The sequence below is a fragment of the Sorex araneus genome, chromosome 9 (assembly GCF_027595985.1).
Source record: "Sorex araneus isolate mSorAra2 chromosome 9, mSorAra2.pri, whole genome shotgun sequence".
Taxonomy (NCBI): domain Eukaryota; kingdom Metazoa; phylum Chordata; class Mammalia; order Eulipotyphla; family Soricidae; genus Sorex; species Sorex araneus.
The window spans coordinates 30,733,890-30,748,999 of record NC_073310.1 but is presented as its reverse complement, the minus strand read 5'-3'; the positions used below and the strand labels follow the sequence as shown (position 1 = coordinate 30,748,999).

The 15,110-nt window shown below is 41.1% G+C and overlaps 1 protein-coding gene across 4 annotated transcripts in view; it reads right to left on the bottom strand.

Moving 5' to 3' along the window:
- PCNX2 (pecanex 2) overlaps positions 1-15,110 on the bottom strand; it is a 352,025-nt gene that overhangs the window by 293,566 nt on the left and 43,349 nt on the right. For all 4 annotated transcript variants that reach the window (XM_055147380.1, XM_055147381.1, XM_055147382.1 and 1 more), the window contains one exon: positions 3,193-4,485. In XM_055147380.1, coding sequence (XP_055003355.1) covers positions 3,193-4,485 — 1,293 coding nt within the window. The remainder of the gene's footprint in view (positions 1-3,192; positions 4,486-15,110) is intronic.

Sequence of the window (15,110 nt, the reverse complement as noted above, 5' to 3'; positions counted from 1 at the left end):
GGACTGTGAGCTGGGCTATGCAATTTCTGGCAGAATTTTCCTTGGACTTTATACAGAAATCCAAAACCACGCGGACGCTGCTGCGACTTAACAGTTATAATTGTCAGCAATGTGAAATGGTTCCTTTTGAACAGGTCTGACTTGGTGGGGGGAACTCCAAATAATAACAGTAAGTTTTTGTTGAAATATTGAAGGTTATTAATGTAGCAGCCACCTCTCTGGACTGTGAACTAAGCAAAAGCCCCACGCTGGCCGACTCGGCGTGGCGTACACCATACTATGAGGCGCAGGAAGGGGGATGAGGGGGAAAAAAGATAAAAGGGAAAAGGAAAAAGAAAAAAAAAAGAGTTATTTACTTGTAGCAGTGAGGCTACATATCTCTTCATTTCCAGCAATGGAAAACTAATTATCAAATGCTTCCTTGGTAGTAGGTCTGTCTCTCTTGGGTGGAAACTCCAACAACTATAGTGAGTTTTGTGTTGAATTATGGAATGTAATCAAGTTAAAGAAAAAATGAAGTGAAATTCATTAGTTATACAGTAGGGGGTAGGGGGTGGGGGCGGGGGGTATACTGGGGTTTTTGGTGGTGGAATATGGGCACTGGTGAAGGGATGGGTGTTTGAATATTGTATAACTGAGACATAAACCTGAGAACTTTGTAACTTTCCACATGGTGATTTAATAAATAGTTGAAAGAAAGAAAGAAAGAAAGAAAGAAAGAAAGAAAGAAAGAAAGAAAGAAAGAAAGAAAGAAAGAAAGAAAGAAAGAAAGAAAGAAAGAAAGAAATTTTGGTACATCTATACAATGGAATAATACTATGCAGCTGTTAGAAAGGATGAAGTCATGATCTTTGCATATAAGTGGATCAACATGGAAAGTATCATGCTAAGTGAAATGAGCCAGAAAGAGAGGGACAGACATAGAAAGATTGCACTCATCTGTAGAATATAGAACAACAGAGTATGAGACTAATACCTAAGAAGGGTAGTATATAACACCAGGAGGTTGGCTCCATAGCTTGGAAGCTGGTCTCACACGCTGGGGGAAAGTCATCCCAGATAGAGAGGGGAACACCAAGTAATATGTGATTGGAGATCCGGTGAGGGAAGGGAGATGCGTGCTGAAAGTAGACTAGAGACTGAACAGGATGACCACTCAATACCCCTATCTCAAACCACAACACCCAAAAGGAAAGAGAGATATCAAATTGGAATGCCCCACCACAGAGGCGGGGTAGGGTGGGAGGGTGGGACTGGGGGGTGGGAGGGATACTGGGTTCATTGGTGGTGGAGAATGGACACTGGTGGAGGGATGGGCTCTCAAACATTATATGAGGGAATAACAAGAACAAAAATGTGTGAATCTGTAAAAAAAAAATGATATAAAAAAAGAATTTGTCTTATGACGTAAATCAATTCTCTGTAACATTTTACTTAGTATTAATGATATTGTACCACCATTAAAAAAAAAACTATGGTTACAAGAACAACTAAGCAGGCTACTTTAAGACAAGAAAGAGCCCCCAAACACACCTAACTACAGAAGATGGGACAAAACTCCATATCAGTAATCTCTCTCAATGTCAATGGGCTAAATGTGCCAACTAAATGACACAGAGTGGAAGAATGGATTAGAAAATTTAACCCAATATTCCTCTGCCTGCAAGAAACACATTTGAACAGTCAAAGCAAACAGAGACTCAAAGTCAAAGACTGGAAAACAATTTTACAGGCAAACAACTCCCACAAAAAAGCTGGGGTGGCTATACTGGGAACAGACAGCATTGAATTCAGACTGAAGAAGGTCACAAGAGACGATAAAGGTCATTTCTTATAAAACAAAAGATCTGTACATCAGGGAGAATTCACACTCCTAAATGTATATGAACCTAATGAGGTACCAGCAAAATACTTAAAACAACTACTATTCAACTTGAAGAAAGACATCAATAGCAAAACAATACTAGTGGGAAATTTCAACACTGCTTTATCACCTCTCGATAGATCAACCAGATTCAAGCTTAGAGCAAGTAATATGGAGCTAGGGGGACACTTTTTTTATGCAAGAGAGAATAAAATGATCAGAATCAAAGGAACAACTCTAGAACAAAAAATTCTACAACCTATTAGAGAGGGAATGAGTTACTACATAGTCACAAATTTCAGCAAGGAATATAGAAATGATAGACACAAAATTCAAAGAATTGTGGATACTATAACTTTAAAGGACTACAAAGCCCCTAGTTTAGTAATATTTTATCAGTGAGAAAAATGAGAACTGGAGATATTGAATAAACTGAAAATAAATGAATATTACCTTCATAAAAGAAATATATATATTTTTAGAGATTTTATTTATAACAAAATTCTGCAGAAATAATCAGCTTTCACAGAATGGATCTATTTCTATAAAGAAAGATCATATCTATTGTGTTTTTAACACCATAAACTACAGTTGGAGTTTAATATTCTTGCATTGAGGGCCAGGAAGATAGAACAGTAGTAGGGGATCCTGGAACCTAGAACCCTGGCTCAATCCGTAGTGCCATATGCCCCTCACATCACCAAATTTATCCCTGTGACACTGAGCACCAATGGGAAGACTCTAGTGTTCCAGAAAGCACAGGATCTGAGCTGTACCATATCCTCAGGTCCTTACATCAAGTCATGTGGTCCAGTTGACCAGATATAGTCAGAAGTGACCCCTGAGGCCCTGAGCACCACTTGGTCATGAGTATCCCTTCCCCAAATTAATATTCTTGCTTTCTAAGTTCAAACTTGTTACTATATCTTAAATTTCTTGATGAAATAAGTCCATTTAAATATAAGCTAATTACACAACCTAGTATCAGCATATTCAATAAATGCCCATGAATGGGGCTGCAGAGATAGTACAGGACTAAGGTATTTGCCCTGCATGCAGCCAATCCTGATTTAGTTCTTCAAGTACTTGATTTACTCCTCCTAGTACCACCAGACATATAATGCAGTGTTAGGTGTGGCTTAATTCCTAAGCATCTCCCCCCCAAAAAAAACAAAAATAAAAAGAACAAATGTACCCAATACCATGCTTCCAATAATTGCCCCAAATTTGACTATTCCAGTATCTGCAAAACCAAATCACAGAAGTTAATGAACAAGAAGATTATATTGTCTTTATATGTTCAGGACAAAACTGGTATGGAGTCATACCTCTGAGAAGGCCATTTTCTCTGATTTGCTCTGCTAGGCCGTTCTTTTGGGTAGATGTCACCACTTTGGAAGTATTAATCGACTCTAACAGGGAGACAAATTCCAGGAAGTTAGACTCATTTGGTATTTGCCCCTCTTTGGCTTCGAGGTCAGATTTGGAAGTTGGCATTGTTTTCTCCTTATCGCTGGTCATTTCTGTGGAACTCTTGCTCAGGAAGACATCTGTCCCGCTATCAACACTGAGCACCCGAGCATGTCTCTTTTCATGGCTACTTTTACAAGACGATGGGTCAAGATTAGCCTGGCCTTCCTTTGCTCCCTCAGATTCAAAGACCACATTAGGTGTGAGTGGGGGAGTTGTTTCGCAATGGTCTCTTAGGGAAGAGCTGTAGTCCTTTGTGGCATTCCCCCCCTCTCCAGATTCATAGCCGGAACACTGATGTGAGGATTCTACTACCGTCAACTTCTTGGGAGTTCTTTCACTTTCTTTGTTCTCCAAACAATCCATATCTCCTCCTCCATCCTCAGGCAGTTCAAGGGTAATGACAGGAATTCTGGTTTGTTCAAGACTTGCAGGACTGCCCATCTCTGGGGGAGTTGGTTCAGCCTCAGTCTTCAGATCAGTTCTTTCGGTGCCAATCACCTTCAGATGGAGTGAGCTTTCCATGTCTGTCATGGAGTTAGGGCTACTGCTCATGGTGATGACGATTTTAATGGGTTCATGCAGACTCAATGGGTCTCCAGGCTGAGATGTGTCAATAAGAGTAACTGCTACCTCACTATCTGAGTAGTCCACTCCCTGGTTCAAGGCAGCATCCCCCTGCTGAGATGCGTCTACTGGCTCCCGTGTCGGTTTGGCAATGACTGTGTTACACTGAAGGAAACTACTGCTCAGGCTGTTTTGAGGTGACTTGCTTTGTAACCCTTCCTTTGTAGAGTCCTGGGTGTATTTCAAAGATTCTGGGATCAGGACTGAATTCTCACTGCCCCAAGGTTGGAAAGAGACATCAGTTTCCAGCAAGTCATACTGCGACAAAGACAGATGTGGAAACTTCTTCAAGACTTCTTTATCTACTAAGCCACCCTCAGATCTGTGCCGGAAGGGGAGCAGCCCCTTCCCTACTTGTTCCTTCCCTTCAGTTAGAGTCTCTGTCACAACCGGTTTCACGGGTATTGCTGGCACGGTTATGGTTTCTGGTACATAGGCTTTAGAAGTAGATAGACTTTCTGTTTTGTTACCACCTGAGGTAGATGACACTGGAGCCACGGGTTGGTCATTTGACAGAATGACATCTGAAATAAATAATAGCAACTCAATTAGCATCCCAGGTGGATGAATGATGCTTCAGGGCAAGACCTAATAACAACAAAACTAAAAATAGCACCAACTGAAAATGTGATGAGATGCTTGCTTTGAAAACATCGCCTCCACTGGATTCATTTGTTTTAGATGTCTCTATTTAAAACAATAATTTGTACATTTAACTTTTGGTGTTTTATAGCCTCCTGCGGAAGATAAGGGTGATATAAAGGATATATGTGAACTCTCACAGTCAGAAACATCGAGAATCTGTCATTTATGAGCTAAGTGACCTTAGGTAAACCAATACCCTTCAACTGTGGCTCGACTAACATTTTTAACAGATGCTTCACTGTGGGAGCCACCCTGTGCATTGAAGAATATTTAACTGTATTCCTTACCATTGAAAACTACCTGAAAATAAAAGCATTTCAGCCATGGCAATGAAAAATGCTTCCAGAGATTGTCAAATAACCACTAGAGAGCAAAGCCCCCAGTTGAGAGCCATTAATTATCAACCTCCTTATCCACAAAAGAAGACTGGATAGTCCTACCGATCTCTTAAGGTTTCCATGAAGATATGTAAGGATGAACCCAGAAAACAATAATCTGATGCCTGGCAAAGGGTTTCTTGACACCTTGACCTGAGGATAATAATAACCTCATGTGTCTGATGAATCATATTTAAAAAATATCTAATTATGATGGCAGCTAGAAATGAGTTTTCTTTTTTCCTAGCTTATCTGTCCACAAGGCAGAGCCTGTCAAACTCCCTGTAGCGTATTCGATATGCCAAATACAGTAACTGTTGGATATCATTGGTTTGTCCTTTCCCCCTTGCCACAAGGAGCTTAGGTTTATCAGTCACACCCATCAAAGTGCTCCCAAGTCACTCCCATTCCTTTGTTTATCTGTAACCATTTCTACCAGTTTATCAGCTTTTCCCTTAATCAAACTCTGTTAATTGGTAAGGTCAGAACTTCCTAGGACACTGAATATTATAACATTGCCTTTCTCTCCTCTTTATGCCTTTTGAATAATTTACTTTAAAGCTATGTCTTTTTTGTACAGACACAAGAAGACAATGTTATGTTTTTATAACTTAAGACTTAATTGGCCTCGAATATTATTCCCTTCTGGGCATCTGCTTTCTCCACTTAAGCCTCAGTTGCCCTCAGTTCCTAGCACCCCAAAGTGGGGTCCCCGACGTGGGACGGGAAGGATCCAGGGCAAGCGGTGAGTTATGTGCTACCCTGGCATCGAGATGGGCCTGGCCAAAGTGCCTAATTCTTAACTATAAGTTAAGAGCTTGATCATAGACAAATGCTGTCATGATCCAATAGCAATTATGAGACTGGGACCCTGCCAGGGATAGGAAAGACTGATCTGGCCTGAGCACTGTAGTCTGAGATTGAGATGGCCCCAGGAGAGCAATTCTATAAGCTTTAATGCATCTCTTATTGTGTCCATACAAAATAATTAATATTATGAATTCTTATATGTTTGCTGGCTGAGGAGAAGAGAAACACATTCATGAGACTCTGCCTTTGTTTTTTTTTTTGTTTTTTTTTTTATAATTTATTTATTTTTAATTAGAGAATCACCGTGAGGGTACAGTTACAGATTTATACACTTTTGTGCTTATACTTCCCTCATACAAAGTTCGGGAACCCATCCCTTCACCAGTGCCCATTCTCCACCACCCGTAAACCCGGCGTCCCTCCCACCCTCCCCACTCCCATCTCCCCCCCACCCCACCCTGCCACTGTGGCAGGGCATTCCCTTCTGTTCTCTCTGCCTTTGGGTGGATCCTCCTGCTGAAAGAGAATTAAGTCCTAGGAGAAGCATCCCCTGAGGGAAAAGAACCTAACCCTATTGCTGACCACACCTTTGTGTATGCCCCAACCCCCTCATGCTGTGGAGATTTAACTAGGCTGGAAGAGTGGGTTGGGGGCCAGATCCACAGAGCCAGATCCACGGGGGCCAGATCCATGGGGGCCAGATCCACAGATCGAGAGAGAGACTGAGAGCTGGGAGAGAGGCAGAGAGAGAGAGAATGAAGTAGGATGGGGGAGAAAGAAGCAGGAGGAGAATCAGAGGAGAATGGAGATGGACATGAAATAAACCGATCGAGCAACCAGTTTGGCCTTCTTCCTTCCTTCGCCTGCCTCGCCGCCTGCGCGCCCTTTCTTTTTATTTTTATTTTTACACAGTAACAATAACAGGTCTCATTCCCCTGACCCTGAAAGAGCCTCCAATACGGCACCATTTAGAAGAACAAGTAAGGAGAGGCTGCTAAAATCTCAGGGCTGGGATGAATGGAGACATTACTGTTGCCTGTTTGAGTAAATCAATGACAACGTGATGACAGTGATACAGTGATCTGCTATCTGCTAATGATCTAATATTTCCCAGGTGTCTAAAACTTGAAAGTTTGAATCTTTTTATTCTATAAAAATCTATAATGTATAATCTTTGAATTCTTAAAAGAATCTTTTATTCTTTTCTTTCTCCACTAGTTTTATGGTCAATCAGTTAATAATTACATTCAGTTTACCTAAGCACCACTAGTTATGGCCCCCAAATAAAAAAACAAATGTCTTCAGTTTACTCTGTACTTCCGTAAAGAGCATTCTCTGAAAAAAATATGCAGGTGAACTGTACAAGGCCTACAAAGTGATAGAAAAAAATGTCAGGATAACAACTTCCATATATTCAAATATTAGAAGAAAAAGCACAACACTCACAATAGAATAAGTATACTTTATTACCAGTAAAATTGCGGAAATTGAGGGAGGGGGAAGTAAACTTAAGGATGAAATAATGTGTTTTTAAAAATTAAGTCTTTCTCTAGGCTGATTCAACCGATGACCCCAGATCTCAACAGGCAGAGGCCAGGAGCAGTCAACAGTACAATCAATTATTCTCATCACCTTCATGGGAACTTCAGTAGAAAGTGTCCATGAGAGTCTCTTTCCTGCATTGCTGTAATGAAAAGATCCTCCTCTCTGACTCTTGGAATAACTCTTCACACTTGGAATGTTCTTTCTCTCCATAAACTGAAAAAACTCATTAAAGTTTATTTATGTCCCTACTTCAACATGTAATTTCCCATGACCAGCTAAACCAGAAATAAACTCTTCTGAACAACTTGGCATTTAATGTTTGAAAAATTAGCTCTAACTTATCACCCAATTCTTTTTATTTGTTTGTTTGTATGCTTTTGGACCACACCGGCAGAGTTCAGGGCTTCATCCTGAGTCAGGGATCACTCCTCATGGGGTTTGGGGAACCATATCCCAATGCCGGGGATGGAATGTAGGCCCGCTACATTCAAAGTAAGAACCTTAATCTGCTATACTATCTCTCCAGCCCAAGGTCAGCAAGGAGGCATGCAAATATGAAAGGGGGGAAGTTCTAATGTATAATTCTTAAAATAGAGTTTTATTTTTATACTTTTTTGTATCAGGGATAAACTACAAGATCAAGGCTTTACCACTTTCATGAATGCCTATTTATATACAATTCAATTATCTTACTAGCTGGGCTTGGTTGTTCTAGAAAAATAACCATATTTATTCAGTCCAAGCCGTCATACTGTCTTACACAAGTTCAAGAATGTTAGTTTAGACAGATGTCTCCAGACTTTGTGCCAGGCTGAGTCTCATCGGGGCACCCATAGAGGTCAGGTAAGTCCACCACCCACAAAAGCAGAACCTGCAGCTGAAAACCTCTAGAACCCAATTGCCGCTATGTTCACAGCCAATCTCCACAGGCTTAGGACAAGTTTCATGCATGAGGGAATCTGTTGAAAACCTCAGGTATGCGGATTTTGTGACTGAAATCTCCAGGCTCTCACAGAGTCAGGGATGGGAGACCTCCCCCTCTCTCCCTGTTCTTCCCAGAGCCTGGAAGTCTCACCAACGAACTGCCTCTGGTGCCATATAAGCTCATTGACGACCGTGATCCAGAGACTCACAAATAAATCTCAGAAGAGATCAACAAGCTACAGAGATGACTCCAGACTCCAAAGTCACCATCTGGTTAAGAATTTAATTCCAGGGGCTGGAGTGATAGCATAGCGGGTAGGGCATTTGCCTTGCACATGGCCAACCCGGGTTCGAACCCCAGCATTCCATATGGTCCCCTGAGCACTGCCAGGAGTAATTCCTGAGTGCAAAGCCAGGAATAAATAACCCCTGTGCATTGCCGGGTGTGACACAAAAAGCAAAAAAAAAAAAAGAATTTAATTTCAGTTGCACCACTCTATTTAAAATTTCAGAATTCTTGGAGCATACAGCCATATCACAGACTTATGACATCTTGATGACACTGATGTCCCAGGAGTAGCACATCACATTGGATGGGATGTAAGTAGATGGCAATCAATCTTCATTATAAAAAAGTATATATAACAGCCAAAAGAGAAAAAGAGAGAGAAAGAGAGAGAGAGAGAGAGAGAGAGAGAGAGAGAGAGAGAGAGAGAGAGAGAGAGAGAGAGAGAGAGAGAGGGAATGTTCCTACCACAGAGGTGGGGGTGAGGGGTGGAATGGAGTGGGGGTGGGGGTTGTGGGAGGGACACTGGGAACTTTGGTGGTGGAGAATGGGCACTGGTGGAGGGATGGATACTCAGCCATTGTATGACTGAAACGTAATCATGAAAGTGTGCAGGTCTATATTTGTATCTCAAGGTGTTTCATAAAAAATTTTTAAAATTTTTATTTTTTTTAAAGTATATATAAATACATACATATCCCAACTGCCACCATGCTCCAGGCCTCTTTCAGGACTCTTGGGCTGAGCCTCACACGTGAGTGAAGTCCCACAGAACCAGATAATGCAGAACTTTGTGACCTTGAACTCTAGGCTCAACAGGACCCAAGAACAGAGATCCTCTGCCTGCTTCCCCAATCTCTGGTGACCCAGGGGTCACACCCATAAGGCCCATCCTGCCATTGCTAGATAAATTCCTCATCGGCCGACCTCCACTACCCACTGCCACCACACTACAGGCCAATTTCTGGACACATTATAAACACTTCCTGCCCATTTTCCATCATTACCACACCATATCTGATTGGGTTCAAGTATAGTGTGAACCATAGGAACACCATAATGGTGATTAGAGGCCATGCTAAAAGCCTCCATATCTCTTAGAAAGCCCAGCAAGCAACCGAGAGTATCCTGCCTGTACAGCAGAGCCTGGCAAGCTCCCCATGGCATATTCCATATGCCCAAAACAGTAACAACAATGGGCCTCATTCCCGTGACCCTGGAAGAGCCCCCAATATGGCAGCATTACGAAGGATGAACATGGAGAGGCTGATAAAAACTCAGGGCTGAACTAGGCTGCCAAAATGAAGAAGACTTAAAATGACTGTTTGCACTTTTAACACACGTACACTGGCATCGGAAGTATCCATCGAGGACTTAGTGGTGCAAGCGCAGAAGATCAAGTATGATGTCACTGGATTAACCAATACAAGAAGGCATCGAAAACATCACACTGTTTTCGACACTGGAGAAGAAATGCTCCTCGGAACATGTGACAGTAGAGGCGTCGGTGGTGTTGGTGTCTTTGTCATCATGAACTTGGCCATAAGCATTGATTCGTTCCAATGCCTAACAACCTGAATTGGATGCTTATGTTTCAATACATGTGGCTCAATGCTGGTAGTTTCTATTTTCGTCATCTCCACACCAACATCCAACTACGACAAATAAGAAATTGAGAAGTTCTACATGGAGCTGGAGAATTTCTATTAAGAAGACACACCTGCAGGTCATTGTCGGTGATTTTAATGCCAAGATTGGACCTAGAAGGTACTTGAAGAACTCCACATCAAGACACATGGCCTAGAATGGAACGAACAGGGTGAGAGACTGAGTTCATCATGTTGACCAAGACCATCCACAGTAACTCATAGTTCCAGAAGGCCAAATCTAAACGTTGGACATGGGAGTGTCCCGGTGAAGAGTTCCACAATGAAATTGACCACATCATATTCAATCGATGGTTTTGCCTTGCTGATGTCACTGTTGTCCCAAAATTCCAAAAGGGATCAGACCACCATCTCCTTCATGTGAAATTCTACTTCATGGAGCAGGGAGAAAGGACTGCAAAGTTTAAGAGAACTCCCAGAACAACCACCAACTGGGAGCTCTTTGGCACTATTGCAGAAATATGGGAAGATGCCATCATTGACAATATCGACGAGGATATGACCAACTGGTTCAGCACCTCCATGATTGTGCATGGAAAAGGTTATCCACGACTTCTACTCAGATTTCTTCAATAGCCACGTCCACCTGCCCACATATCTCCTCTCCATGTATGTACTCTCAATTTTAATTCTCATCTTATCAGAAAGACTTTTCAGGAAAGATGCGTTTGTGAAAAATAAATAAATAAAAAATAAATAAAAATACTGCAAGTTATTGTGGAGTCACCAAGCCAGACAAGAGGAAGAGTCTTCAGTGGTCTGATAAAACATATGCATAATGTCTTTTTAATGTTTAATTACCTCCCAGGCCATACAATTGTGCTTGTGCTCACTCGTGAACAACTTCGTAACTGTGATTTCATGGTGATTCAGTTTTATTTATTCTTTTTTTTTTTTTGCTTTTTGGGTCACACCTGGCAATGCACAGGGGTCACTCCTGGCTCTGCACTCAGGAATTACCCCTTGTGGTGCTCAGGGGACCATATAGGATGCTGGGAATCGAACCCGGGTCAGCTGCGTGCAAGGCAAACGCCCTACCCGCTGTGCTATCGCTCCAGCCCCAGTTTTATTTATTCTTATTTCATTTATTTTTATTCTATTTATTTTTCATTAAAGGGCCATGATTTACAAAGTTACTGATAGTTGCATTTTAGGCATACAATAATTCAACACCAATCCCTTCACCAGTGCTAACATCTATCAACAAATGTTCCCAGATTCCCTCCTGATCACAACTTCTCCTCCAGCTTCACCTGTCAACTTGACAGGCACATTACAAAGTTCCAGTGCTGACCACTCATATCTCAAATTTTCAGTTCTGTTGAATCTGTTTTTTAGATATATGGCAATAATCCTCAGTCATGTCACTGGTTTAACTGAAGACCTGATGCCTGCTTACCCATTCTTCTTGTTCTCTTCTTTCCCCAGTTGATTTCCTTCCTTCTCTCTCTGTCTTCTTCTAAACACTTGGTTCACAGATAATTGCAGCACCTCCTTTTACTGCAGTACATTTCCTCACCCAGTATTCTATATTCCACATATGAGTGAGATTATCCTATATTTGTCTTTCTTCTTCTGGCTTCTTTCATGCAACATGAAATCTTCCAGTTCCAATCATGTTGCAGCTAATTGCATGATTTCATCATTCCTTGCAGCTGCATAGTATTAGCTGCATAGTATTCCATTGTGTATATATACCACATGCTCACAATCCATTCATCTGTTGTCACACCTAGTTGATTTCATATCTTAGCTATTGCACTGAGTGTAATAATGAGTAATGGTGTGCATATGTTCTTGAGAGAGTTTTTTAATGTGCTGGAATAGAAGCCCAAAAGTGGACTTGCTGGGTCATCTGGCAGTTCAATCCTAAGTCTATTAAGAAGTCTTCATACTGTTTTTCATAGGGGTTGTAACAGACAACATTCCCATCAGTTATGGATAGAAAGAGTTCCATATTCACCACATCCCTGACAACACAGGTTGTTTCTGCTATTTTTGATATGTACCATCCTCTTTGATGTGAGATGGTATCTCATTGTCATCTTGATTTGAATTTGTTTTTTTTTTCTTTTTGGGTCACACCCAGCGATGCTCAGGGGTTACTCCTGGCTTTGCACTCAGTAATTACCCCTGGCGGTGCTTGGGGGACCATATGGGATGCCGGGGATCGAACCCGGGTCGGCCACTTGCAAGGCAAACGCCCTACCCGCTGTGCTATCGCTCCGGCCCCGATTTGAATTTCTTTTAATAATAAGTGATGCTGAGCAGTTTTTCATGTGCCTGCTGGCCATCCACCTCTCTTTCTCTGAGACTACTCACTTCCTCTCCCGGTTTGTTGATAGGGTTTTTAAAAAAAAAATTTTGGTTGATCTTTGTGAGTACCTTATATATCATGAATATCAAGCCTTCATCTATTGTGCTGAATGAAAATATTTTTCCTACTAGGTTAGGTGTCTTTTTGTTTTATCCCATGACTTTGTTTTGTTTTGTTTGTTTTGTTTTGTTGGTTTTTTCCCCATGCAAAAACTCTTTAACTTTATGTAATCCCATTTGTTTATTTTTTATATTATTGCCTTTGCCAGTGATAACAGATCACTGAAGACATTTTTGAGGTCCAAATCTTGAAGTGTTCTGCCTATATTTTCCTGAATGTACTTTATAGTTTCTGGTCAGGTATCAAGGTCTTTGATCCACTTTGAATTGATTTTTTGTGTAATAGATGGATCCAGCTTTAATTTCTTACACATAGTTATCCAATTTTCCCAGCACTATTTGTTGAAGAGGCTATCTTTATTTCATGTTCTAAGCTCCTTTCTCAAAAATTAACTGCTCATATCATCATTATCATCATCATCATCATCATCATCATCATAATCCCGTTGATCATCGAATTTCTCAAGCGGTCTCAGTAACGTCTCCATTCGTCCTAGCCCTGAGATTTTAGAAGCCTCTCTCTACTTGTCCTTCCCAACGATGCTGCATTGGAGGCTCTTTCAGGGTCAGGGGAATGAGACCCAGCTTGTTACTTGTTCTGGCATGTTAATACACCGTAGGGACCTTTCAAGGCTCTCCCATGTGGTTAGGAAACTCCCGGTAGTTTGCCAGGTTCTCTCAGGAGAGAAGTAGGCTCTGCTCAGGGCGGGGAGGGAAGCTGAAGCCCGTCCCCTCCAAGGGGCCCCGGGGAAGACAGCCAGGCGCGCAGGCAAGAGACTCTGCGTCACTCTCTTCCAGGAACTTGCTTTTAAGTCTTTGGACTTAAAAAAAAAAACCCTGCTCATATATATGTGTTTTTTTAATAGGGTATTCTATTCAGACCCATTGATCAGAGGGTCTATCTTTATTACAGTACAATGAAGTTTTGATCATTATATCTTCACAATACAGTTCTAAAGTAGTTAATGAAATACCTTCTAATTTCTTAGTTTTCAGCATTATTTTGGCTTTTCATGGTCTTTTCCTATTCCATACAAACTTTATGATGGATGTCTTTCAATCCTGGAAGAATGCAGTCTGTAGTTGGATGGGAATTGTACTGAATCTAGGTAGGACAGTTATTTTAATAGTACTGATTCTTCGAAACATGAGCATGGGATATATTTTCCACTTCCTAATGTCTCCCTCTATGTCTTTCTTAAGTGATTTAAAGTATAGTATAGATCTCTCACATCTTTTGCTAAACTGACTTTTAGATACTTGACATTTTTGGATACAATTTTAAATGAGATAGAACTGTCGATTGCTTTCTCTTCTGCTTCATTCTTGTATATAAGAACGTGACTGATTTTTCGGTATTGAGTACCTGGCCACTTTTGCTGTAACGGTTTATTGTTTCCAGGAGCTTTTTTGTGGACTCTTTAAGATCTATGTATATTATCATGTCACCTGCAAATAGTGATAGTTTGAGTTGTTCTTTTCCAGTTTGGATCCCTTTTATCTATTTCTTCTGTCTGATTGTTGTATCCAGTGTAGGATAACATTGGTTTGTCCTTTTTCCTTCACCCTTTCTCCTCTGCCATAAGGAGTTTACGTTTACTGAGTCACACCCATCACAGTGCTCTTGAGGCACTCCCATTGCTCTGTGTTTATCTATAACTTCTCTGTGCCCTATCTTTTAGACAACTATATCCCCAAATCAAACTCTATGTCTTATAAGGTCAGATCCTCCTAAGAACTCCGGATTTTGTATTTGTAAGTGAAATGATTGCTTTTCTCTTTCCCTTATGTCCTTTACTTTAAAGCAACGTCCTTTTTGCATAGACACAGAAAGATAGCTAATGGTATGCTTTTGTAACTTGGGAGTTAATTGACTCAATAATATTTACTCCTGGGCATCTGTGATATTTACTCAACTTAGGCCTCAGTTGCCCTTAGTTTCTAGCACCCCAAAAGCAGGATCCCAGTGAAGGGACTGGATGGATCCAGGGCAAGCTGTAGGCTACACTGACATCGAAATGGGACAGGCCAAGTGCCATAAAACTTATATTAAGCTAAGAGCATGGTCATGGACAAATACCCTCATGACCCACAGAGAAGTGACTGGACAAGGATCTACAGGGATTAGAAATGACTAATCTTGCCTGAGGATTGTAGTCTGGGATCTATAGTGAGATATGTCCCCAGGAGAGCCACTGTTTAAACTTAATATATATCTTACTGTGTCCATAGGAAATGACTAGACAGATTATTAAGAAGCATATTTAAAGGTGACTGTTTAAATGATTATGGACTAAAGAAAGGAGAAGTATGCCCTTAAATAAAATTCTGCCCTTTAGCAGATATCCTAGCAAGAGGAAATCTTTGTCTTAGCAGGGCTTTCCCAGATGAAAGGACTTTACATATGTTGATAGTGTTATCTGACCTATGTGTATTTGCTACACCCAGGAGTTGGGCTC